The 26,425-nt window shown below is 41.0% G+C and overlaps 1 protein-coding gene across 3 annotated transcripts in view; it reads left to right on the plus strand.

Moving 5' to 3' along the window:
- Nucleotides 1–2,272: 2,272 nt before the first annotated feature.
- The window catches only part of glsb (glutaminase b), a 44,815-nt gene continuing 20,662 nt past the window's right edge, over nt 2,273–26,425 (plus strand). For 2 of the 3 annotated variants that reach the window (XM_071528408.1, XM_071528411.1), the window contains exons 1-11: nt 2,273–2,653; nt 11,158–11,254; nt 11,500–11,621; nt 13,054–13,183; nt 14,225–14,304; nt 15,382–15,545; nt 18,594–18,652; nt 23,998–24,030; nt 24,623–24,681; nt 25,626–25,692; nt 26,240–26,290. In XM_071528408.1, the coding sequence (XP_071384509.1) occupies nt 2,370–2,653; nt 11,158–11,254; nt 11,500–11,621; nt 13,054–13,183; nt 14,225–14,304; nt 15,382–15,545; nt 18,594–18,652; nt 23,998–24,030; nt 24,623–24,681; nt 25,626–25,692; nt 26,240–26,290 (1,146 nt within the window). In that variant the 5' untranslated portion in view covers nt 2,273–2,369. The remainder of the gene's footprint in view (nt 2,654–11,157; nt 11,255–11,499; nt 11,622–13,053; nt 13,184–14,224; nt 14,305–15,381; nt 15,546–18,593; nt 18,653–23,997; nt 24,031–24,622; nt 24,682–25,625; nt 25,693–26,239; nt 26,291–26,425) is intronic. The other variant, XM_071528410.1, reaches the window with a different exon arrangement.

A 26,425-nucleotide genomic window follows, 5' to 3' on the forward strand; every position in this document is an offset into this window, starting at 1 on the left:
CACCGTAATGTCTACTGTCTTAGAGAACTACTTGTAGCATTGTGAGACCTAGACATGACTTTAAAATCATAAAAATAAAAGACAATTTTGTTTACCAGATGTTCCTTTTTCCTGTAAGACTACTATAGAGACGTCTAATTTCAGTTAAATTCATGAAGGTTCATGCACAAATTTAGTTGTTAGTAGTTCAGTTAGTTAGTATGCATCAATTATTGGGTGGACCTCCATTAATATAGGCTACAAGTTTTATAAATAGTCTGAAGCATGTGTGAAATGTTTTCCCAGCCCTTCACTATTACAGTCTAGCGAACCAGGGTTCCTATAGGCTGGAATGAGATCTGAGCAGTACATCTCACATATACTACTACAAATATGTTTAGAGAGTATGTTTCAAAATATACAAAATTTAGCCAAAACTGTAGGCTATCTCTAGCCTACATGTAGATGACATTCATTTGAGTGTTGTTTGGATACTTGCAGATATATGCTATCACCACTGCATAGGAAGAAAATGTATTTCCAGTGTCCAAAATATATTCTGTCATCCACACATACAAATAGTCTGACAAAACATTTTCTTCATCCGAGGAAAATGAACACATCTATTTCATCTATCTTTTTAGATAGCTGTATTGCTAGCTAGCAAGCTAAAAGATGTTCAGTGAATTTAGATACTATGGCATATCTGCTATACTGAAACATGAAAACTAAATTCATTGCTAATAAGCTTTTTCTATTTTACAGTGTGTGGGTCTATAGAGACAGTGCATGCCATGGGGATATTCCCTGAGACGAAGCCCCACCAGTTATGACAGATCCTGTCCAAGATGCTGCTGCTGATTTAGGATGTTGCAGAGCCATCAGCTCAGTGAGCCTGTTTTCCAAAACTACCAAAAGAGTCCACACTCTTATAACACCAAGCTCCAAGCTGCAGGGGCCTCAGGACTGTCACAAAACCACTCTTAAGTAAGGATGTGTCATTGTCAACACATGTGCATGTCTAGGTTTGGGATAACACACACAATTACTTTTCTTCACTGCATATGTTAAAGGAAAACTCCATCCTAAAACACTTTAACACAGTTAAAATAACAGCTACTGGCCATGTACCTGTGCATTTATGGGCCCATTTTGTTGTTTGTTGATGTATTTTTCTTATTCCAAATGTAGACAATGAGATATTTCTTTCAGCTACAATGGAGTTTTTATAGCAGAAACATTTTCAGCAATCTAAAACATCAGGAGTAAATGTCAGGTTTTGCTGTCAGTCCCTCAGAATCAAAGAGCAAGAGCTTCTTTCTAGAGCTCTGGCATCAATGATGATGTTTTATACTACTCTACTGTGTGGGGACTACCCATTCAAACAGAGTAAGAAGTATAAATTTGTGGATTTTTAGGTATACTGATGTAGGAGAAATACTTTGCCCACTTTTCCACTTTCTGAAAAAGGCTATTAATCAGCATCAAAGGAGTGATTCAGCATTCTGTAGGTGGCAGTATGGGTGGGCATTTTGAAGTGAGCAGGTCTAAAACTGACTTCATCATTTTTGGTTTACATCTTAAGGATTCAATTTACACTGTTATCCAGAGAAACAGTAGAATAAGATTAAATTCAGAGATTTGGTTCACCAATATGCCTGCCTAGGGTATAAACTGTGAATCCAGGGTAAAAGAGGGTAACATGGTTCATTAAATACTACCACTACTACTACTACTACTACTAATAATAATAATAATAATAATAGGATAATAATAGGATAATAATAATAATAATAATAATAATAATAATAATAATAATAATAATAATGATAATAATCAACAGTTACATAGCAATTTTCCAAACAGCTGTTACAAAGTGCTTTACAAAACAAATATGTTCAACAAATTCAATAAAAGAGCAGATAAAAACAGAGAGACATGAGAACAGATAGCATGACAGCTTGGTTTACTGGAATTTAATGGGATCCAAAGGAATAAAAAGGATTTTTCAGGAATTTTCACCGGAGAACTACTCATGATTAAAAACGAATGGGATCCAAAGTCTGGGCCAAGTAGTGCAATCGCCCTACTGTAAAAAATAAAAAAATACAAAATAATACGCAGGCATTGAATGACACAATGGCAATCCAATAGCCAACTTCAGAGCGTCATCCACCATCTTTTGGACACGCGCATCACCGAATTTCCACCAATAGGAGAGGCAGGGGCGTGAACCTGCGGCTCCATATATTGCAGGACGCCGGCGTCTGTGAGTCATTGCCTTTGAGACAGACAACGTGGTCGGACCTAAGAACATCGCTGCTGTAATACGTCGCTATCGGACATATTTGGAATCAAGACTTTCCTTTTAATTGCTCGACAGGATTGAAATGTTACATTTTAGGTTCTCGGCAGTGCTGAAGGAGTTGTTTCAAACCAGTCTCAAGCGCCCCTTGACCGGCTCCAGACATAAAACGTGGTTACCGGTCCATTATTGCTTCAGCACCGCCTCCTTTGATGCCAGAGCCGTATCTAAACTGAAGGTCCTTCATGCCGGTGTGCACCGCCCCGCCGTGCTGCGCACCGCCCGGCCGTACTGCACTAAAACTGAAGGCGCGGTGCTGGACGAGCAAGTGAAGAAGGATGCTGCCGGCAATGAACCAGCCAGCGACAAGTAGGTGTTCCGTTACCGGCTTGGTGAATAAACTGTCTGACTAATGCCTCACTAATTCGTGGTATGGCCGTCTGTAAGTCATGACGCACGCAGGCGCGAGCGGTGGATGTATGCGGTCGGCTTGCCTAAAGACAGGGTATTATTACTAGGTATGTGGCATTAGTTAACACCAGCACGCATTAACGTAATCAATATTTTCCCTAAACAATAGTCCCCATTATTGCTTGTGAACAGATGCATTGGCCTAATAGACTTATCTAATCTCTAAAGAAATGGCTACAAAAAGAGAAATGGGTTTTTTTCCACAGCAGGCGCCGCCTCCACTGGCTTCATGCCAAGTAAATACGTATATAGCCTTCAAAATGCAGGCGCGGTAGGCTAAACCAGACTGAACGCAGTTAGGCCTTGAATGGTCTGCAGCATGTCGGTTGTCTGTTCCTGTGCAGATAACCGGCAACACGGTGCGTCGGTTTGAAAGTGAAACAAAAAGCCGTGTGCGCGCAGCATTAGGCCTGATAGCAGGGATGGAGTGGAGGGTAAACCATTAAAAACCAAAGTGTAGACAGCAGAGGTTATCCATCTTTCTAGGCTGACATAGGCCTAAATCTCACAGTACACCCCCATATTAACTAGGCCTATGTATGATAGGCTATATGGGAGTATGGGGTCTTTTTTTTTTTTTTTTGAGGCATGGGGAAAGGAATGCTTTGCTAAAATATCTCTTTTCATATTGGTGGTTATGATGATCACCAACTGCTCCATAATTGACCCAGCTTTTTGTTTAGACCTTACATCCCTGTCTGTTGTGATTCACACAGTCGTTGAGCCGTGTTTGACTTCAGTCTACTTGTGACTGGGCCTGTATGGCTTCCAGGGGTTTCTGCTCTGACCTCCCACCCAGTGACTCACACTGGGCCTGACAGCAGGTCACACACTCCTCCAGTTTGACAATTTCCTGCCCTTACAGTAGCCTACTTACTTAACCACCACCACCTAAAAAAGAAAAACAAAATAAAAAACAAATGGACTATATTCTGGGCTTCTGCTGATTCATTTGACAGCTAAACAGAGAAATAAAAATACCTAATATAAAAAAAGTCATGGTTTATCCATGACATGGACATTATGTGTCCACGTTTGCTGCTGCTTATAACTCTCCCTGTGTATGTCTATGTATGCCCGATTTGTGTATGTCTGTGTGTTTTTATAGGCCTACTTTTAACTGTAAAGCACTTGGTATTTTGCGTAGGAAGTGCTAGAGAGATAAAGTATTGTTAGGCTGTAAAAAAAAAAAAGTTAAATAATCTGCCACCAGAAATGTAGTAATTTGAAAAATGAAAATTTATTTGGCCTGTTTGCTAGTATTGTCCGGATCAGGCAGTCTCCTCACTGTGTACTGTATGGTTTATGTAACTCACCTTCAGCTTTTGTAGGTCAAGCTGTGAGGCTAAATGAATAATTTTTTTGCAGTTATGTTTGACTACATTTATCAGGAATTACATTAATAATATTTTTGCAGATCTATAGGATCAAAGAATGAGCATGAAGCATAAGCTCACATTACTGTCTTATTACTGTGGTCTGTGAAGTAGTTTTGTAACACTGTTATGAAAAGTGTTTTCATTTATATCATTCATAAACACCTAAAGCCCATTACTGCTGCGGAACTCATCTGTTCAGATAAAAGGGCAAAATCTTGTCTTCTAGTTGAGTATGGATGGACAGCAAAGCACAACACTGTGGATTTTTTTTTAATCTATTTAGATTTACAGTGGAAGGTTTGGATCCAGTTCTGTTTTGTTGGCTGCATTCAAACTAACCTCAAATTGTTCAGTGTGATCCTATAATGCATGAAATTACCAGTGGTTTTGGAAAATACTGGTGTTTTTCTTTCTTGTTGGACGATTGCCCTCATTTAAATCATTCATAGACCATTTCACATTGCTTGGGTCAAAACAATTCAAGCAATATATACATTGCTGCCAGCTGGCTCTTTTTTGCAGTGCCTGTATTCCATGTGTTTCCTTTGAAGCCGGTTGACTTTAATGATGCAGCCAAGACGACTGGGGTGTTTCTGACCTCAAAATGGGGACACACAAGGACAGGACCGTGTCCTCGCCAAAACACGAACTGGGGTGCTAAATTTGCCCTGCGGATGTGAAGGTTGTACCCCCAAGTCAGCTTCTCATAACCACAGTCTTCTTTGGGTCTTGTTATGAATGCAGCTTCTGTCCGATCGTGCTGCTTCGCTGATGACACGTCTCATAACCCTGGACCCTGAATGACTGCATTTCAGACGACCATGCATGGAGCTTGTGGTACATTCAAAACAACAAGGGAATGTAGGGTCTCCACTCTCCTAGCTGGAGGGATAAACAAGGAGAACTTCGTCAGAGCCTGAACCGGAGTGTTTGGAAAATGTGTGCGATGCCGTGTGCACATACATGTTCACCTCCTGGTTCAGCTGCTCATGCGTCATTGCCCTCGTTGCCTCAGCTTGGAAACTTTCTGTTTCTAGTTTTCCAGAACAGACTCCTGTTTCATGAGCCAAACGTTTTTGTAACTATTTAATTAGTGTTGATACACATGTTGGTGGTGTTGTCTGTATCAGAGTATTGATGGTGGTTCAAGCTGAACACAGTCGTATGAGCCACAGAAGTAAATATGATTTTTACATCCTGTGCATTGAGAAACAGTTGAGGTACCTGTGAAATAGATGGAGTTGAGTGAAGAACTATCTCTAGTCTTTCACTTGCAATGGAGCAACGTGTTTACATTACGCATCCTTCGCCATGATTCAGCACTTTTTCACGATTCGCGATCACCTTATTAACGCTACACACACGTTTGTAAGAGCCGATTTGGCCCAGAGCCATATATCTTAAGCCATTTGGGTGATCAGTTACAGCTTTAATGGGTGGAGGTGGAAAGGATTAAGCTGCTGTCAAAAAAACAGACAAATGACTGTTATTATCTGCACATGAGAGTGTTATGTGAAAGGGTGAAAGGCTGTTCTAGTCTGAGTGCCAACTCCTGGCTTATTGCCTGACAGGAGATCGAGTCTGGTTTTTAGTCAATGGTGTGACGCTGAGTAAGACCCATCATGCTCTCAGGCCAGATACTCGAATCTTAAGACCACTGACTAGTTCATCTGAGCAACCAGGGCTCTGTGCCTTGCACAGAGGCATTTCAATAATGAACACTTGATGCAAAGGATTGCATGTGTGACCCTCTCAGCCTCCAGTCTGACATTCTAACTTCAAGGCCATGCTGTCACCCTTTCTGGTCTTTTTATAGTGAGAGCTTAAGTGTGCCATTAGCCTGTAAAAAGGCATTTGTTATGGCAAAAATGACGCTGGTTGACCCAAAGCCTAATTTTTGAGCACTAATCTTAGTGAAAGGCCAGTTAAGAAAGTTGTAGAGGATTTGATGTTTGCTTCCTTGCTTTGATACATTTCCTGTTGAAACAGGATGTTGGGGCGGGACATAACACAGTGAGGAATCAATCAAAAGTCTAAACCAATGGAATATGAGTCAGGGAGAGAGAGTCTGTTTTTATTGATTAGAAATTATTAAGTGCTAGTGCAGCATGAGGTCACCATGAAAGATACTCTGTTTTCCAGGTAATAAAAGTAGGCTAATGGGAGTTCATTTCATGGGGAATTTAAGTACATGAATATGTGAAGACCACTGACATTCAAAGTGAACATTGAGTGGGCACTACATGAATAATAATATATTTGCCATCAATATCATGCTCTAATCCCACGGAAAGGTAACTTTTTCAGACCAAGTGGGATTTTAAAAACACCACCCACACTTTACCTCGTATCCAGGGAACTCCAAAGTGTTTCGCTCACACTAGTGAGCAGTGACTCGGAAGCAACTGGACTGAGCCATCTGCCTCCGACAGGAGAGGGGATTTTCTGGTCCCACAAATGTGGAGAGAGTCGTGGCCTCTTAGTGCAGCATAATATAGTGCGAAATATACAGGGCAAATTGAGAACCTTGGATCAATAAAGTGCCACTATCGGGCAACATACAGTGGTTTAGGGCAGGAAGTGTTCACTCCACAAACGCATAATGCACTTCCTTCACAGATTAGAACTTGTTGATGTTTAATGAGCTTTTCACAACTCTTGTAACACAAATACTAGGGCTGTCCCGAATACCATTTTTTGGGATTCGGAGCTTCGGTAGTAATCAACAGCGAATATTCGAAGCTTCGGCTGGGTGGGGGGGGGGGTGACAGTTCACCCGACAAAGTTCACACATAGTCACAGTTCCTCCTCACAAAAACACAGCGCTGAAAACATACTTAACATACATAAAACTTCAATTAATAGCACAGGCTAACACTGAACTCAACTGGCCTATACATGGGACAGGCATCTATATGGGACAGGCCTTTAATTCAGAGAGAGAGAGAGAGAGAGAGAGAGAGAGAGAGAGAGAGAGAGAGAGAGAGAGAGAAAAATGACATTTAAAAAAACGAATATCCGAATCCCAAAATTGAAAACCGAATACCTACCCAACGAACGAATTGTCGAATATTCGGGTCCAGCCCTAACAAATACAATAGTGTTTTGTCTCTATTTATTACAAGTGATGCACAGAAAAACAAACCTTATATATGTTGAGAGCTATGTCAGAACATGAATGATTTCTCAAACCCATTTGCTCCAGGAAACCCTTGGGGAGTGAACATGCTTGCACATGTAGATACTTTCTTCTGTAACGTTTGAATTTGACCTCAATTTTGAATTTAGGAGCCAGGGATGCCACTAGTGGTGTTTTTTTGTTTTTTTTCCTTCCACCTTAATTCACCCGTCCTTAATTCACCTGCCTGCAGCAAAAATGTCAGTGCAAGGTGCAAGAACCTGCCAAGCACACACCAAGCGATTGTTGGTACGGATTGCCTTGTAACTCAATTGCACTGCTCTGAATGGAAGGGCAGTTTTTGGCGACAGATGTTGGGTCAATAACACTCCCTCTGGATTAGGCATGCCTGACGGACAACATTTTAGTGGAGCTAATCTGAAAATCTGAGTGTGTTTGCGCATGTACAGACACTGTTACCATGGCTGTGCATGGAGTGTTTACTCTATGGAAAGCAGAAGATGTGCTAGAACAAGAAGAGAAGGGAGGGAGGAGGTGCAGACTGACTCCTAGAATTAGAAGTGCTGATGTGGATGATATGCAGTATGGCTCCTGCCTCAGGGAATTGGACCAGAAACACTAACTCTGGAAAAGAATGCATCAGTTTTATGGGTTGCTTCTTGAAATACGTTGGGCCTTTCAGCGTGCAGATTCACTGGAACATTCAAATTCAGCCACAAGGGTGCTAATACCTGAGAATTGTTTGGATAGACAAATTCTGAACAGTTTCTCAGCTAGTCTTACCCTTTTGCCTTGTATTTGGCTTCCTCATCTGGGCTGAGCTGAGCTTGTCCCACTGCAGGCCGTGCTGCTGTGTCATGACCAGCGTGTGAACAGGCCAGGATGTTGGCTTTATTAATCCGTGAGCCACGGAGGCCTGGGCAAGGCTAATGACAAGGGCATTCCAGGAATTCGGGCCTGGTCTGACTCCGGACACGAACTGCCGCCAGTTGTACGTGTGAGTCAACATGCAGTAGGGGAGGGCAGTGTTTACGTGGCCAAAATCCATGGAGACATGAAGACTGATCTCATTGATGGTATTGTAGGGCACTTTTTCAATGCAAATTAGCGATGAGTCGATTCATGTATCAATGGTTCATTTGACCAATACTTTAAAGTCAAAGTTAGAGTCAAACTGGTTTGCTGATGGAACTGGACCGAAATTTCAAATCAGTCGGTGTCTGTGGTTGGACTGCGCTCTGTACAGTTCTAAGAGACAATGTGCTTGCAAACATGAAACGTTCAGGACAAAAACGGCTGTTATCTGCCCATATTAGCAATGACTTTAGTAATGGCTGGCTACTCTCCAAAAAAATGGCCACAGTTGTAACAGATTCTCAAAATGTCCTTGTTTAATCGTGACCCCCAAACAGCACACTACTTCATGACGCATGCACAGTATGTTCAGTTTGTTCAGCGGTTCAGTTGTTGGTGTATGGGATAGTTTCTGTATCGGACTGAGCAAATCGTTCAGGCAAGCAGGCAGTGGCACTCAAAATGAATGGTACAAATGTGAGTGACTTGTTCATTCATTGGGCCAGTAGTTCATTTAATGAGCCAAAGTGATAGCTGGCTACGAAACTGTCAGTTTAACAAAGGTGAATCCAATGAACCTATCTTTAATTGATGCACCACTTAGGGCCCTGTAAAATCTGCTTACTTTTTTCTCAAATTCTGTTATGTTTTTTCTCAATTTTTTTATTTTTTTTTTGCTATCAGAAAACTGTGTGTATAAAACAAAGCAATCCCGGTTGTCAGTGGTTTCATTCACAGCAATGCTGAACTTCTTGCCACAGACTTTGGTCAGGGCAGCGTCCGTATGTGTGTGTCAAAGACCTGGAGTGGATGCACCTTCCTGAGGCTGCTCTGAGCGCGGGCTCCTCCTTGTTTGCACTGCTGGACGACGAAAGGACGCCACTGTTCATTTTTTTTCTCTACTGGAATGTCTGACTCTGCACACAAGTTTATTTTTCAAGTGGATCTTTAACTTCATATGATCGTTGCCAGTGTCTTTCCAGTCACCAGTGTGTGTGGACAAAATCTGCAGAGTATTAATTGTCTGAATCGTAAGCAATTATTTGGGATTTGCAGTACTCTTTTAGAGCAAGTGCCTTGTTTCTCACATTTTTGGTGGCTGTAGTCGTTTTGTTTGCTGGCGGTCACCTCGACATTTTCCTTTCCTCTCTACAAATCATCCGCGCAAATGCCGACGCAGGTTCATACAGTCTCAAGTGTCATTACGTAGGCCTAGAGTAAGTTTGTCATATGGTGATAGAAAATAACTACTTTTTTTGAAGCAGTTTCCCCAGAATCTTGCATATTTGTGAGATTCTGCATGATGTTAGAATTCCGTAGTTAAACAAGTTGTAGACTCAGGTTTTAAAGCATCGGTCTTCCCGCCACTACTGCAAATCACTACTAAAAGTTTTAAATCAATTGTGTGGGCCTCAAAACACTGTAATCTATTAAATTCTGTGGTCGTAGTGCAGTGCTTCTGAGTTAGTAACAACTGTAAGTTGGTGGGCAAGCGTGCAAAAAATGTCTGCTCTCTGTCAGTAGAATGTGAAACGATAACAAAGTGTGTGTGTCTGCAGACCTTTGCATGTTACCGTTTGTCAGTGTCATGTCTAATTGTATGGTAATGTTTCCTTGGCATGTTTCTTTTTTTCTCTCAATCATTCTGCCTGCTTTACATGTTCTGTGTGTAAGTATATGACTCATTTTACATTTCCTTTTTTAATAAAGAAATTAAGCTAGTCTGTAGCTGTTATGTTAGTGCTTTGACTTCCCTGCATGTTCTCCTCATACCTTTCCTCCCTTCTTATTTTTTATATTTTCCACCATGTGTTGTCTTTGTTCTCCCTATGCCTTGAGGGGTTTGTCATAGAGTTATTTACAGTGTGGAAAAAATTGTGTGGTTTGGCTAAGGTTTATGCTTTGTTTTGGCATGAGTCAAAAGCTGCAGGTGCCATAACATGCAAACAGACGCACACACATCCTAGCCTGTGTGCGATGGGCTACACCCTGAAAGGCAATTCATTTCTCTGGAGCCATAACTTGAGTTTTAACATGTTCTGCAACAGTAAATATAGTGTTGCATAAGTGCTACCATCCATTGGCCTTCGCTAACAGTTAGCCTAGCAATAGCATCACAGCTTTGCTACCGGTTGGTCTGCCAGGGCGCGCTGCCAACAGGGTACACTGTATTCTGTGCTTCATGCATAATAAAGATAACTTTGTTGTAGAAACACAGACACACACACACACGACAAACACTTGCATGCCATATTTCTAATGTGTGCCAAATCCCCCTCTAATGTGATAAGACTATGTCAACAGCCACCAGATAAGTTTATGCTGGCAAGACACACAAGTAGGAGAAGGACTTTGTTGTAGCTCATGCTAAAAGGGCAACCATGCTGCACATATTAACCATGCCTACAGTACTACTAGATTTACTGTTGGAATACATAATGCATTTAGGCTAGTTAACCCATATAATGTTCTTTTGAATTATTGACTCCCACACCAAAGATAAGCCAAATGAGTTTTAAAACTTACAGAATGTAGGAATATATTCTCATTAAATAATTATTCATAAAAAAATGTTTATTTACAATGTTCGATCACTTATTCTAAGGTTATTTAGGTCTTTGTTATTCTTTGTTGCAGTGTTAAGTGTGTGTAGCCTAATCTTGTATAATAAACTTGGCTGGATTATAACTGCTCAAAGTATTTCCCACCTAGAGACTTTTAGTATAGGTATAGGATAAGTACTTTAGCATTGATGGAAATGCTGCTTATCTTACGTGTGTGTGTGTGTGTGTCTGCACCTGCCAACCTAGGAGAAGAAACGCAGGCATTCTTCCCAGTCTGGAGGATTTGCTCTTCTACACAATCGCAGAAGGCCAAGAGAAGATTCCCGCTCACAAGTTCATCACAGTAAGTTCTGCAGATTGAAAGCAGCTGATGATTCACACTAAAGTCACAGCTGAATCACCACTTAACACACTTGATTCTGAACGCATCACGTTTCCAATGGGATCCCAGTGGTCACATAACCCCGTGACTCGGGGTCACAACTAGCATGGAGTTAAACTGATGTCTTTGTTAGCCTCTTTACCCATGAGTATTTTGTTTTTACAATGTTCCTTTTCAGCTGTATTTATAAGTATTCTTAATTTCAGGCACTTAAAGCTACTGGGCTACGCACCGGAGACCCCCGACTGAAGGAATGCATGGAAACCCTCAAAGTCACCCTGAAGAACACATCCGATGGCGTGATGCTGGACAGACATCTATTCAAGAAGTAAGTCTCGTAGCGGCTGTTATCCTCCGCCACACGGACCCACCTCTGCGTCAATTTCTGTCTCGTTTCCCAAAAAATTGTACTCTCTTGCGCCCCAAAAGACATTTTACAACCTGATGGAAAACTTTACATCTCCAAAAAGGTCTGTTTTTAGGAAAGTTGCAACATTATTCAACCCAGATTAACGACTGTGTAAACCTTCACATCAAATTAAAAATGAACAGAAAACCCCTTCTGCAAAAAGGCTTTTTATGCAAATTCTTGTAAGTGTGGCTTATCCCCTTACATCACAGGGAAGTCCACTGGTCATGTGAGCTGACAGTGATTCTTGGTGAGCCCTCCCATTCATAAATGCAGCAAGAATATGGTCCACAATGTTTTCACTTCCCCATTCCTACACACGACACTGAACGCAAGTGATTGAGCCACACAGTCCAACTGCTCACCCAACACTTGATTTATGGTCTCTCTCCTCATTGTCCAGTCAATATATATATATATATATATATATATATATATTTATCTGCTGGGTGAGGGGTGTGGACAGGCAATAAATCAAGATAGTGGAACAAGCTTGGTGGGTCTGTCACCGATGGCTGTGTGACCGAGGACTAGTCCCTCTGGATTATTAACATACTGAGATACATTGTGTCCAAATAGTCCAGGGCTTAAGTGCATGTTCACACTAAGCATGTTTGGAATGGTTTATTCAAACTCTGGAGTGTTTACTACATAAGTTTGGTTCGTTCGGCCAGGTCAGAACAATGCCATTCGAACTCAGATGGCATCGAACAATGGTGCCAAGGCCGACTGGAAAGCAGGTCTCGGTCTGGTTTGTTGGGAGTGCAAACATAATCCAAACCAACTACAGGAAACGACCTCAAAGCAAGGTTTTATGGGTATAAGGTGATGGATGTTGACATCTGATAGCCAGCAGTTCCACATGCTTGGAAAGCCTAGCAGAACAGAATGAACTCATACTCAGCTGATGCTCATATTCAGCTATTTCTTAATGAAGCAGATATACCAGTTCTTGACTTGTTTGAACACCAAAGAAGATGAATTACTGCAAAGAGCGCAGACAAGTCATCATGCTTATCTTAAGTACCGGGATTGGAATTTTATTTATTTTGACTCCCCCCTGAGGCCAAAATCTCTAACATCATGGGATGACAGGTCACCAAAACCTCAATATACGAGCTACTTGTGAGTTCATGCGACTTTTGTCGCATGAACTCACAAGTAGCGGCCTCACAAGTAGAGCTGTGGTTTGCTTGTAATTGGGCAGTGTGAACCTAAATGACCCAAATAAAAAATGCATGAAAACCTTTCCACTACAGTTTGGACCAAAGAAGACGACCTGTAGATGTGATGCTTCTATATAGTTGAAGCACAGTATTTCAGCGTGCTATTTGTTGTGTTTATCCATCAGGTGTGTCCAGAGCAACATTGTCCTGCTCACTCAGGCCTTCCGCAAGAAGTTTGTCATCCCAGACTTCCAGTCCTTCTCCTCCCATATTGATGAGCTGTATGAGAGTGCCAAAAAGCTGTCTGGAGGACAGGTGTGTTGTGGAGCAATCTGTCTATTTTTTCTCCCATTGCAACATCATTATTTGGCCCATACAGTTTTATCAGCCATATGTGTTGGCCATCCATGGCTAGATTCATTATCATCTTGCTATCCACTATCATATTCCTTCAAATTACAACCAGCTTAAAAAGTGTCAATTCTATATAGGCTAAACCATTATACTAGTAGATAAGAGCAGCTCACCCTCGATCAGTGGTTTTGAATCCTGGTCCCCAGGACCCAGATTCCTGCTGGTTTTCTATCCTGCCATGTAGTTAATTGCACAGGTGTAAATCAGTCCGTGATTAGGTGACTAGAACGAAAACCAGCAATGCTCTGGATCCTGAGGACCAGGAACAAAACACACTGGCCTTGAACACTCTGTTACCAGACTCATAAAGGAAAAATCCACTCTAATACTTGAAAGGATAATACTGGTGTTTTTAAGTTTGTGCCAATCATCTAGATTGCCCCTCTACATTATTGCTGTTGGAGTCTGCGCAGTCAGCATAGTTGGAGACATCAGGGCTTGTTTTCCTTCCTTCAGAAGAAGCCATTTGCTGCCTTTCATTCTTGTACAGTATGAAAAACAACTTCCACAGACTTGAAAATTGCCTGAGATAGATAATCCATCACAGTAACTATGAAGCCTTAATTTGGTTTTATCATAATTTCATTGTTCCCGAGTTGAGTGTTTTCATATCAGTGTGCCCATTATGTTACGCTCTGCATACTGTCAGTCACCCACAGGCAGAAATGGAAATCTCTACCAGGAAATAATCCCTCAAAAACACTGTCGCATCCATGTCTTCTTATTTAGGGCATCGTTGACACTGTTAAGTCTGTATGTTTTATGAGTATCCAAGGGTGAGGGAGTTTTCCTTCAATGGCAACATCCTCAGCTGAGGGTTTGACCTTCTGTCAGTCAGTGGTGTCAGTTGTTCATTGAAACCCGAGCCTCAGCAGACATCAGCGGTGTAAGGTGAACCACCGCTGTGCCTGCACAAATCCAGCTATCCCCCTCTCTCCTCAGGTTGCTGACTACATCCCACAGCTTGCCAAATTCAGCCCTGACCTGTGGGCCGTCTCTCTGTGTACGGTTGATGGACAAAGGTAAGACAGACCGTGAGCAGGACCAAGCATTAAAGGGATACGGTGCGCTTTTCAATTTTAGTTCATTATTCTCCTTTTGCCAGGCAGTTTTCACATTATTTGGGGAAAAAGGGGTTGTTTTTCCACTACCCTTAAAATGGCTTGTTACCATTCCTGTTTGAAATCACTGGTACCACTAGCTGCAAGCTAAATTATTTGCCAATTTACTAACATAAGCCAGCTAATAAGGCAGTTTTATTCAACTTCAGTGCCAATACAGAAACCTTTCACCATATAAAAGTAAGTAAAACAAGACAAAATTTCACCCCTTTAGATAATCCTTAACATAATCCCTACCGAAAAATGTATGCGTTTTAATCTTAAATACCACATGGACGCTGTGCTGTACTCAAGTATTTCCCAGAACACACTTCACACCAAACAAGTGCAAGGGAAAGCTTATCTTGAGTGTTAGTGGTGTACCTTAATGATGTCAACAGTTGATTGGTGATTGTAAAATTCCGGTATGTCAGTGTATGAGTTGTGTTTTGTGTAACAGAGGAAGTCATAAAGATAGCACAAGGACTGAACGGACAATTTGATTTCGTTATCATGCTGCAATGTGCTTCCGCCCGCTGTGTCATCAATGCTCATGACTTCCAGTAAAACCTCTTAGTTTTCTATGAATGGACAATGATATCTTGCCCTGCATTTATTAATTTCCCTGCCGCTTTTTTTTTTTTAAACATCTCTTTATTGAATTTTCAAAATGTTCTGGTATACATAATACAAGATCATCATATAATATACAAAATATAAAACCGCCCTCCCCTTTCCCAACCCCCTGGTCTCTCCTACTCATCCTCCCAATCCACCCCACCACCCAGTCCTACCCCCAGTCCCATCCCAGTAGGCTACAACTGTCCACTACTGACTAAAAAAATAATAATAGCAATAATAAAGGAAATTACACAAAGATGCATAGTCCCTGCCGCTTTTAGTCATTTCTAGGTACTCGTTCCAAATCTGTAAATTATATTTTTTTCTGTTTAAGGTCATCCCTGAAGTATCCCTGCTCTTATCTTTTACTTTCCCTAGACACACAGTCGGAGACACCAAAGTCCCCTTCTGTCTGCAGTCCTGTGTCAAGCCCCTGAAGTACGCCATCGCTGTTCACGACCACGGCACAGAATATGTGCACAGTTTCATTGGGAAGGAACCCAGCGGGCTGCGCTTCAACAAGCTCTTCCTGGACGAGGACGGTGAGCTTTTAGGGGTTTTGGTTGAGAAGAGTTTGAGAGGAAAACTGCTTCAGGGAGACGGATTTTTTTATTTCAGCTGAACAACGTCTTGAATTCCCGTACGCTCGCAGATCCGCCTCGCTGTTCACAAGCAGAACTTTCGTTTTTTTAAAAGGAGAAGGCTGGGTTTGTACGTCATTTGTAGGTCAGTTTTACTTGTGCATATTTGGATGGAGAGTGGGTTTCAGTATGTCGTAAAATGGGATTCTTCTGCTTGTGAGCGCCTGAAGAGCCAAGGACTGGCTGTGTCAAAGCAATCAATCTTTCCTAATGTCTTTGTGGAAATACATGTGAACATTGTTAGAGGTGCAATCCTTGAGCCAAAAATGGATTTGGATTATAGTACAATTTAATCTGAATCACATCCTCTGGTTGCAAACAGCTAGTGACAACAGCCACCAAAACCATTGTTTTCCTATGGTACGGTGCACCTGGCGCGCGCTCTCCTCTTGTGACGCGCGTCACGTTTTTCTGGTGGTTTTTAGGCACGCATAAAAGTTAAAAAAAAAAATTCTACTTTTCAGGGCAAGGTGCGGAGTCACACCGCTCGTCAGTGTCACACTTGGGCCAGGCAGCCAATCATATCAAGCAGAAGGCAGGCTTTCCTTCCTGTTTTGATGCGGTTTGATGTGGTAGGAACTGTGGGACAGAGGAAAACACAGATGAAAAGCTGATATTAGCGGTCTTTAACCCACGCAGCCCTGCTCCACAGGCGCACCAAGCTATTTTGCCCGACGCGGTCTGCCTAGGCGTTGATTAAAAGCTTCAGTGCTGTTTTTTTGCAAATGGTTTGTAAATAAGGGAGCAAATTGGCAAAGTCTGAAGCTCGGAAAATAAGATTGGTAGAGAGAATATCTTATTATCTACATGATACAATTAACAAAAGAAGACTTGAAGCTTGGTTTGGAAAATATGTACAAAATGATGTGACCCTAGATATGTCTGTATCCACATTTACGCATATACCTTGTGTCTGCATGTTAGTCCTTTATGTAGGTTGCCTTTTATATACACTCTCTTTAAATGTGCATTCAGCTATTGAGGTTAACAAGGGTGCCAGGTAGGGCTTAACAAGGGTGCCAGGTAGGGCTGAACAATTAATCAAAATTTTATCGAAATTGCAATATGACCTACTGCAATTTTCAAATCGCAGGAGGCACAACATTTGTTAAAGGCGAAATGTGTGTCAAAACACCATTTTAAATTAAATATTGTCGTGCTGCAGAGATGTCCTGGCCTACACATCATATTCTACAGACTTAAGAAAACATCTTTGTTTGGTACAGATCCCCGCAAAAATCACGCCACAATAATTTGAATACATTTTTCAATGAAAATGAGAATAATGATGTAAAAATGATCATTCCCTCTAATATCGCAAATCATATTGCAATTGCAATATCAGTCAAAATAATCGCAATTAGATATTTTTTCAAAATCGTTCAGCCCTACTGTGCTGGTAATCACGAAGATAAATGTGATCCTAGGTATTTGAGTCCAAGGTTGTTGCCAGTTAGAGGAAACCCTCTAATCTCCCGGCTGATACTTAAAGCGTGTCCATCTTGTCGTCATATCCTGTGTGGGCGTTTTGCCTCTGCTCTGCCAGGCTCACCCTTTCGCTTTTGGACCTCTTCTTGTTGTTGTGTAAGAGGATCATGTGCCAGTGAAGAAACATAGGTGATGTAACGGCTGTGCTTGTACTCTTTCACAGATCTGAGGCAGGCGGGCCTCCTCTCACCTCCTTGTTTAGTTTACCCAGCCACAACCTGTGAAGGGAAGAGAAAGAGCCCACTGAGCACTAGACATCATTTCAAAATCGAATATGTGCTTTAGCTCTCATATAGCCTATGGTCTTTTTTGGCTATATATAGCCCAATTTTAGACCCAGCAATAAATTTACGCATAAACATATTTAAACAAATATCACAAATATGCACCAGAGAAGTCCATATGTACAAGATAATGCTTTATTTCTGTTACTTAACCCCAGAAGACGTAGTCTAAGACAGTAATAGTCATCTGTAAAACTTTCACTTTTAAACCTATAACCATTTAGGTGTCTTTTAAACAGCTAATCAGTGTAAAATTGCTCAGTGGGAGGGGCTCATTTCAGGGAACACATTTATTTTTAGGCCCACTATCACTGTCAATCTGAACAAAATGAACATCTGAGGACCGAAGCGTTTGTGTGTGTTTTAAATAAAAAGACTGCGAGTGAGTGGACAGGATGTGGGACTTCTTGTTCAGCAGCCTTTTATTTTCCAACACAACAGTCACAAGAATCTTCAGGTGTGTGAGAGTTCAGTTCAGCTTTTTAAATGGATTGCAGTCAGACTGTCTTTGTTGAACTCCGCTGAGTGGAAAATAGGCCAGAAGGCACTATTACCTCACTAGCTAACATGATGATTAACCTGAACACAAAACCTTAAGTATGTAGTTAGTTATTTATTTGTCTGTCTACTTGAAGCCAATTGTGTCTTTGGTACCATGATGGATGATTAGTTTGACTCAATGCTGCTTGTTGAATATTTTGAGCACACATATCTGTGAGACTGAGACTGTTTCTCTTGACAGGATTTGTTTTGTGCCAATCCTTGTACAAGGGGAAAAAGTGTTGGATGGAAATACAAAGCTCAATTTGTATGACATCTTAGAATACATGAGTAGGACTACAGGGCTTCCACACAGAGAATTAGTGGGTTTGCCAAGTGATAGCCAACATGCCATATGTAAACAAACCCAAAGTGAAACTGTAAACACAAACATCTCGCCGCTATCATCCATACATGTTACAGGCCCCACGCAGCCACAGCTACATTTCATCTGCAATAGTGAGTAACAATCTTGAATCGGTGTGCTCTAAATGCATTTGATTTAACTGCACCCATACTTGCTATCAAGTCACATTGTTTGTTCTGTCTATAGACACAGAACATGCAGTATATGAATGTTTACACCTTGATCTGAGATCCTGTACACCGTGTTAACTGAGCTCTTGTTCTTTTGCAGATAAGCCCCACAACCCCATGGTGAACGCCGGCGCTATTGTTTGTACGTCACTGATAAAGGTAAAAGCAATCACAATTTTTTTTACCTTCCTGTATATTTTTATGTCCGTGTGTCATTTCCACTGAAACCCCAGGTAGATAATCATCCACTCTTGTTTGGTCGGTATCAACAAGCTGCTTTTATCAAGTAGATAACATCAAGGTCAACATAAATATTGGTGGCAGATAAGACTTGACTGTTGTACAACGGTATATGTGACCTAGTTTTGTTTGAACACAAGAAATTCACCCTCGCTATCATTCACAGTAATGCGATTTTACTGATTCAATACGCTGTCAACACTCAGATTTGCCAAATGATTTTCAGTAATTGATCATTTTGTCACTTGTTTTATACACTATGGACTCCCCAATGTGTCCAACTATGTGTCAGCACTTTGTTGAAAATGACTCTTGGCTTGACCGAGGGATGTGTAGGACGTCACCTTAGTCCACTTCCATGCGACTTGGCGTGGCGATTAAGATTTGTGCTAATCCTTCCTGAGACGGACTTAGCACCCAACACACGATGACGTGCTGTTATTGTCCCCGCTGAAAATAACCTGCACACAGAGCGAGGCAAGTGCAGACAGACAGACAGACAAAACCTGTTCATGAAGGTAGATGGCAAGTTAGAAAACATGTCACCCGCCAAAACCATCCCATCATGTCATGACAGAGTTTGGTGTCACCGCTCTTCTTCTTCTTCAAATAGACTGCACTCTCTATTTTTTCTTCACACACTAGAATTACACTAGAGAGATTCAGAGTCACTTAGTCACTAAAATGAATTGTCCACCATCCAACAAATCGACAACCACATTGCAGCTGACAGGTTAACCCGTAACTGCAAAGATTAGGCCTGGCTTAAATGCCAGCTATATAGATAGAGGTTGTCACAAAGGCATTGATCCCTTTTAAAGCTCTTCTGTTAGCCTGTCTGCTGTTAATATTCATTCTTAAGGTTAATTTGTAATCTTCAGTTCACTGTTCAATTATTTGAGCTCACGACACACACACACACACTCACGTACAAGAGCTGACTGACACCTTTTGTGTGCCAGCTCTATTGTTTTTTAAAGCCATGAAACTTTAATGCAGATCTTTGCTTTTAAATATCCTGGAATCAGCTTTAACGTTTTGGGTTTACTTTGCTGAATTATGAATTTTAGAGGCGCTACAGCGTGGAACTCAGTTTTTTATGTCTTGCTACAAAAAGGTCAACTAAAAGATTGCTGCTTAGCCACAGCTTTTTCTGGAGATGAATCTGTTGTGCTGAGCTTTCGCCCAACCACCTAGATTCTCGACTATTTATCATCTGCTTCATTATTAGGTTCTCTTCATCTTCATTTCATTCCCATTGGTTTCATTGTAAGAAACAATGTGGTAGAAATGCTTGGAGGTGGAATTTTTCTCCACTTGAGGATGGAGCCATATTAACGGGGAACAGAATAAAAGCCTTTGCAGAGAAATGATAGATGGTGCTAAATCATCCACAGTATGCATGAAGAGAACGTTTAAGTATGTGGCTTGTTTGCTCTGGATTTGACCTCCTATACTTTACAGTAGTTACTGTAGCACCCCCGCCAAAAGAGGACCACTGTCACAAGACTCAGGGCCTGGGACACGTATGTTGTCGGTGTCCACATGTTGTCAGAGTCCCATTCTCTTGTTTGATTTTGTTTTTTTCACCTGTGCTTCTTGTGCATTGCATCACCATACAAATATATCCTTGTTTAACTTGAGCGCATTTTCCCACACGTTCAAGAGAGGAAACATTCAGAGACATTCACATTCATCTGGAAATCATATGTCAAGCAAACCAATTGCTTCCCTCTGGGAAGATTGTTTTGGCCAAACTACATGACGTGAAATGTCTAGGTTTGATAGAGCATGATGACATCCAGTCATGGCATCAGAAATGGTGTTGTTGTGGCATTACAGCAAATGTTTATCCAATCACTCACTAACCAGAGACTGTATGACTCTCCCTTAGTCACTGCAATGCAAGTGCATCTGCTTTATGTGATGACAGTAGTTTTTTAATAAGTGGAGCAATGAGTTGCACTTCCTAAATCCTGAACAGGTTGATACACAAGGCGAGCCGATTTAAAAGAGACACCTGCACCCTGGGTCGATATCCTGTAGTGGAAAATTCAGCAACAGTGTTGGGGGTAACAAAGTAACGCGTTGGAGTACTCAAGTTACTTCTTTGTTGTAAGTAGTAACTTAACGCATTCGTTTTTCAATTCTTGAAATTCATTATTGGTTACTTTTTAAAATTGGAATGTTACATTTTTGTCTCATTTTTGTTTCAGTTAATTTTGCCGCAAATAAAGAGTAGAAAACGGTGAAAATCCTGTGGCACCTTGTGCAGCGAAAATGCTGCTAATTGAAACAAATGCGATCTAAGTCTGCTTTATGTAAATGAGATTGGCTTACTGTTTTAAAAACAGTAGTATAGTCTTGCATTGCATTTTAAAACAATGATCGGCAACACGAGCCGTATTGCTGCGGCATGTTTTTGAAGTAACACAAAAGTTCTCTAACAGAGTTACTTTGACTAAATAGTAATGTTGTAACATAACTAGTTACTTTTTAAGCTAAGTAATAAAGTAAAATAACTAATTACTTTTAAAAGTAACTTTCCCCAGCACTGTTAGGCAACATGATGAGGCAGTTGAGTTTAATGAATTATCCACTGAGGAACATCAAAACAACATGCAGGCGTCTTTCTTCTTTCTAATGATGAATCATGTGCATAAAGCATCTGACACCTGGGTTTAGGTCACATGGTGCTCAGGGCTTGTTTTGATGGGATGAAGAGCCTGTCGGGTCAGGGAGGAACAGCCAACAAACTGCCTTCAAAACACAGTGGTATGGCAGTGAAATGACTGAGCCTCAAAGCGCCAGTCAAATAGATACTTACCCTTTGCCAAACGAAAGTGGGAAGTCAGTCAGGTTCCCATATTAGATGGTTTCAGTATTAGACGATGTGATTGCTGCAAGGGGTATGGAACAGTTTGTCTTTATTTATTTGATGAACTATGGCAATAATATGAGGAAACTTTGACTCCATGCTGCTGTTACCAATGAAAAAGCCATCTACACTGGTACATACTGTAACACACAACCTGTAGCCTGGTTTATTACTTCCTGGCATTTGAAGCTGGAATCTGGGACTTTTTCCAGTAATAAATAGTTGCTTTATCCATCTGGACCATAGAGTCAGGTTGCACAATACCAATTGGCAGTATTACCATGGTCGGAGACGCTCTCCATAGACCACTATTGAAAGTGCAGCTAGCTAGTTGGCATACTAGCCGACCCAAAGAGCTTACACTAAAATAATTTTTGGCTAACCTGACTGATATGCTAGTGGCACACACTGTAGGCTGCAGTTAAGTCACAGTATTTACACCATCACTAGCCATATATTGCTACACCTTCTCTGATAATTTAATTGATAATATAATACTTTTGGGGTTGTTGGGTTGTAGTCTGAACATCAAAGTGGGAAATCTGGAAAAATCCTGGATTTCAGCTTTAAAAACTTATTATATCTGTCCCTTTGCCCCTCTCTTTACAGAAATCCCAATAAACCCAGTAAATTTTCACTAGCACACTGGTATGGGGAGAACAGCAGAAGCAGAACAGTGCCAGTCAGTTTCTGACAGTAGTTGTATTGAATGATTGACGTTAGTCAAGTCAAACTGGTTGCCGACCACTCCTGTCATTCTAACATCCATAATGGATCCGAACCGCAGCCTCTGGAGAGTTATGCTGCTTAGTAGACAGTGAAAACAGGCTTGCTGTGTGATGTAGGAGTCACCTGTAAACACCAAGTCATCAGTCACGCCCAGAAAAAAACTTCAAAGACATAACCTGTCATTTGTTGGAACTGTAATGTATATCTGTGCCCCCATCCACTCACCATTGCATTGTCACCAGTGTATGAATGTGTTTTTGATTTTTTTTTTTTATATATTTAAGCACAATGTCAAGCTGTTGGTCAGAATAGCCTTAACCCCCCTGTGGGAACTATGGGATGTGTGCCGGCACGCGGGCGGGTCAAACCCCAAACTGTTGTTACATGGTGCTTGAAGGCTACATGTTGTTGCTGTTTTTGTATGTTGTTGCATATTTTCCAGACTTAGGAACTGTGGGAAATAATGACTGCTGCTGCAGGTCAAATGACGTTGGTAATTTTTTCTTCCTTTTCCATATCTATCTCCTCCCACTCCCCTGATCTCCTCCCCCTCCCCCCTCCTCCCCCTCTCTTTCTCTCCTCCAACCAGCTCTGTAGAAACCCCATTTAGTGACTCTTTAACACCTCCATCAGTGTCACTTGTTTTTTCTTCTGCACAGTAAACTGTAGAACCTCTAAATGTGCTGTCAATCATACATGTAGCAATAGCTTAATACATTAAAATCCTCTCACGCCATCCAAAACCTAAATTGCTCGGTATTTCTGAAGTTATAACAAAAGCTGGCAGCACTGTAAATGTGCATGTGTGTCCATTTTCCTTTTGCTGTTGTTTTGGGAATAGACAACATCAGTAAGTTTGTGATATATGATATGATATGATATGATACATATACACTGGGCTACAAGGAATGAATTATATTCTCAGAGGAAGACAGTTCCTCCCCTTATCAGCCCTTCCTTCCTCCCTCCCTCCCCTCCTCCCTCCCTCTGTTTTGGCTGCCAGGCCGTCCAGCAAGCTGATCTCACTGCACACATGACATGTGTTGACCTAAAAACAAGCAGCGCGCATATAACACACACACGCACATCTACAAACACGTAACACACACACACACACCTGCATTATGGTAACCCATAATACAAACTTTCTTGCAAACACTCACATCTCTCATGATATAGAAATACACACGCAGTAAAGCTACAGATCTACTTTTTGCTCCCAAAGGACTTGAAATTATATTTGTATACTGGATATTTTTAATCTGAAAAAGTGAAACAATCATTTGATTCACTAAAAAATATAAGCTTGTATAGTGAGACGTGATGGTTAGACGTGTTTTACTTAAATTGGCTCAACTACAGTAATGCCCAAGTCTACTAAATCTCCCTTTCTTCACTCCAAAAGACTTCCCTCCTCTGTAACTTTTGCACAAGCCAATCTTACTTTGTATCTACTTGTGTAATCATAACCACAGCTCATGTGATTTTTACACAGCTTGAATACAAATCTATACAATCTGCTAATTTTGTAGATATAATTTGTCAGCAGTAGCATTATCATTTTAGTGATACTATTGTGATGCTTTTATTTTTCCTCTGCAGCATCTCTTGTTGAATGAACTCTGCTAATGCTTTTCCTTTTTTATTTCCCTCTCAGCAAGGTGCAAGCAATGCAGAGAAATTTGACTATGTAAGTATTAAAAGTCAGAGCTGGGTCAAAGAGTAGTTGCAAATACTTTTTAACGTTTTGTTTTAACTTCTTGTATTACGAGATGGGTTGAGTCAGAAAAATATACTGAATTGACTTTTAATTCTGTGCTGCGATTGTTTGAACTTTAAGGCATTTGTGTTGTCAAAACCCATCTGGCACCAAAATAGGCTAAAACAAACCATAAAATGGATTTGAACAGACACAAGTTCTCCTTGGTATCACTGTCAATTAAATTACTGCACAGCAAACATTAAATCTGCATTTATTCGTTGTATGATGTAGTGAATGTGTGTGTTAGTGTGAAGGAGACTGCATGCATGTGTGATAGTGTGACACATGAACTTTTTCTGAACCCGTATTTTTATATATTGATGTGACTATTCTTGTCTTAATATTTATACTGTGAGCAGCAGCACTCTTTTTCTGTCCACTGTTTTCCCCTCAGGGACTAGTAAAGTTTATCTTAAATTTGCAAATACTATTTGACCCACTGTCTAAAGCACCAGCCAACAGGCAATCGTATTAATCTCTTAGCGTGGACTACTGTAACTCTCTTTTTTTAACCTTCCAGGTCATGAACTTTCTGAACAAGATGGCGGGAAACGAGTATGTGGGTTTCAGCAATGCCACGTAAGTCTCTCTCTATTGGACTATTGCTGTCCACTTATCTATTGCTGTTTCTGGATCCCTTACATTATTCATCAGACTTAAAGGACTACACTTGAGTTACCTAATATGTGACAAGAGCATTGGCACCAAAATCATCTCTGTAAGTCCGGTAGATAGATCTGTCCAGTGCACATGCTAACACTTTAGCATACAGTATGTTTAGTAATCATAGGCGTTATCTGAAAAGTGAGAAAATGAGAACTTGTAGCTGCCCTAAGGCTGGATGGATGGAGTTAATTTTAATGACGCATAACCTCTCACGCTTGTTTAGTGGATTGGTAAAATAAACACACAAGAATTCACTCTTTGAGGCTACTTTCAATGGCAAAAGATCTCTTTTCCTGCGAGACTTTGAGCATAACTTGTTTTGTTTACACAGGCAGTGAGTAAAGTTAGCCAGACAGCTAAAGGACTTCATCAAGAATCAAGGTTAACATTTGGTTTTCAGATGTTCAACAAGAAATCTACAGGCCACAGAATAAAACTCAGACCTTTTAGTAATCCATAGTTGGTTTATCCTCATGCTTTGAATAATGCTTTGCGTAACTGCGTAGCATACAGTACGTTAAGCAATTATCCAAAGCGGAGACACAGAGATGATTTTGGTGCCAATCCTCTCGTCACATATTGGGTAAAAAGTCTGTGTCATCCTTTTTATTGTCAGGAGCGTTTCTGTGTTCATGTTGTATGATGGCCATAAATTTTATTGATGTTTACTAGAAAAGAATTGGTGCTGGTGCTCCTGATGCAGTATCATCACATGATTGCATAAGCGGACTGGTTGTACTGTACACATGGGGGGGGTGGGGAAATGGCATTCCAACACACACACACACACACACACACACACTGCAGAAATTTCCTTCCTCTTTGTAACGGGGTGTGGTCTGCTCTTTGTGTGACAGATTCCAGTCGGAGCGTGAGTCAGGAGACAGGAATTTTGCCATCGGCTACTACCTGAAAGAAAAGAAGGTCTGACCTCAAAGAGCCACAAGTCATTAAGGACATTCTCTCTTTTTCTCACTTATTGTCTCTCTCTCTCTGTCTGTCTCTCTCTTCTTTCTCTCTGTCTCTCTCTCTTTCTCTGTCTGTCTCTCTCTCCCTCTCTCCCCCCTCTGCTCTTCAAAGCTAAAGGGCTGCATTAAAGCATAGTGATAGATAATGAAGATAATGAAGTAATTTTCTTTGTTTCACTATCTGCTGTCCTGAGAAAAGTAGTGTTCGTACAGAAGTGGATAATATATATTGTTTAGAAGCACCTATGGGTCTACTTTTTGTTAAAATGATATCTAAACTTGAGTCATGAAAAAACACAAAAAATAGTTACTACTGTTTACCTTTCCATAGCAGTATCTTTTTTTAATCTCTTTTTCTGCCTCTCTTGCATCTGACTATTTGAGTTTCTTGGGTGTCTTTCTGGGGCGAATGTACTTTACTGTTTTATTTATTGAATTGACTGACTGTGTCACAGGGCTAACCCGTGATTATTTATTGTTTACTCTTTTCTGTTCCCCTGCAGTGTTTCCCTGAGGGGACGGACATGACTTCTATCCTGGACTTCTACTTTCAAGTGAGCGCAGCAGTGATTACTCAGTTTCAGCTTTCAACTCTTATTCATTATTAATGAGAGAATATTGTTTTCCCGCTTTGTCGCTGCTTTTCTTGTGCCAGACCAGACTGTCCAGTTGCTTGGTCATGCTCCTGC

The sequence above is a fragment of the Centroberyx affinis genome, unplaced genomic scaffold (assembly GCF_046629955.1).
Source record: "Centroberyx affinis isolate AG114_WGS23_722 - 3 ecotype Tasmania unplaced genomic scaffold, CSIRO-AGI_Caff_v1 ptg001669l_1, whole genome shotgun sequence".
In the NCBI taxonomy this organism is placed as follows: Eukaryota; Metazoa; Chordata; class Actinopteri; order Beryciformes; family Berycidae; genus Centroberyx; species Centroberyx affinis.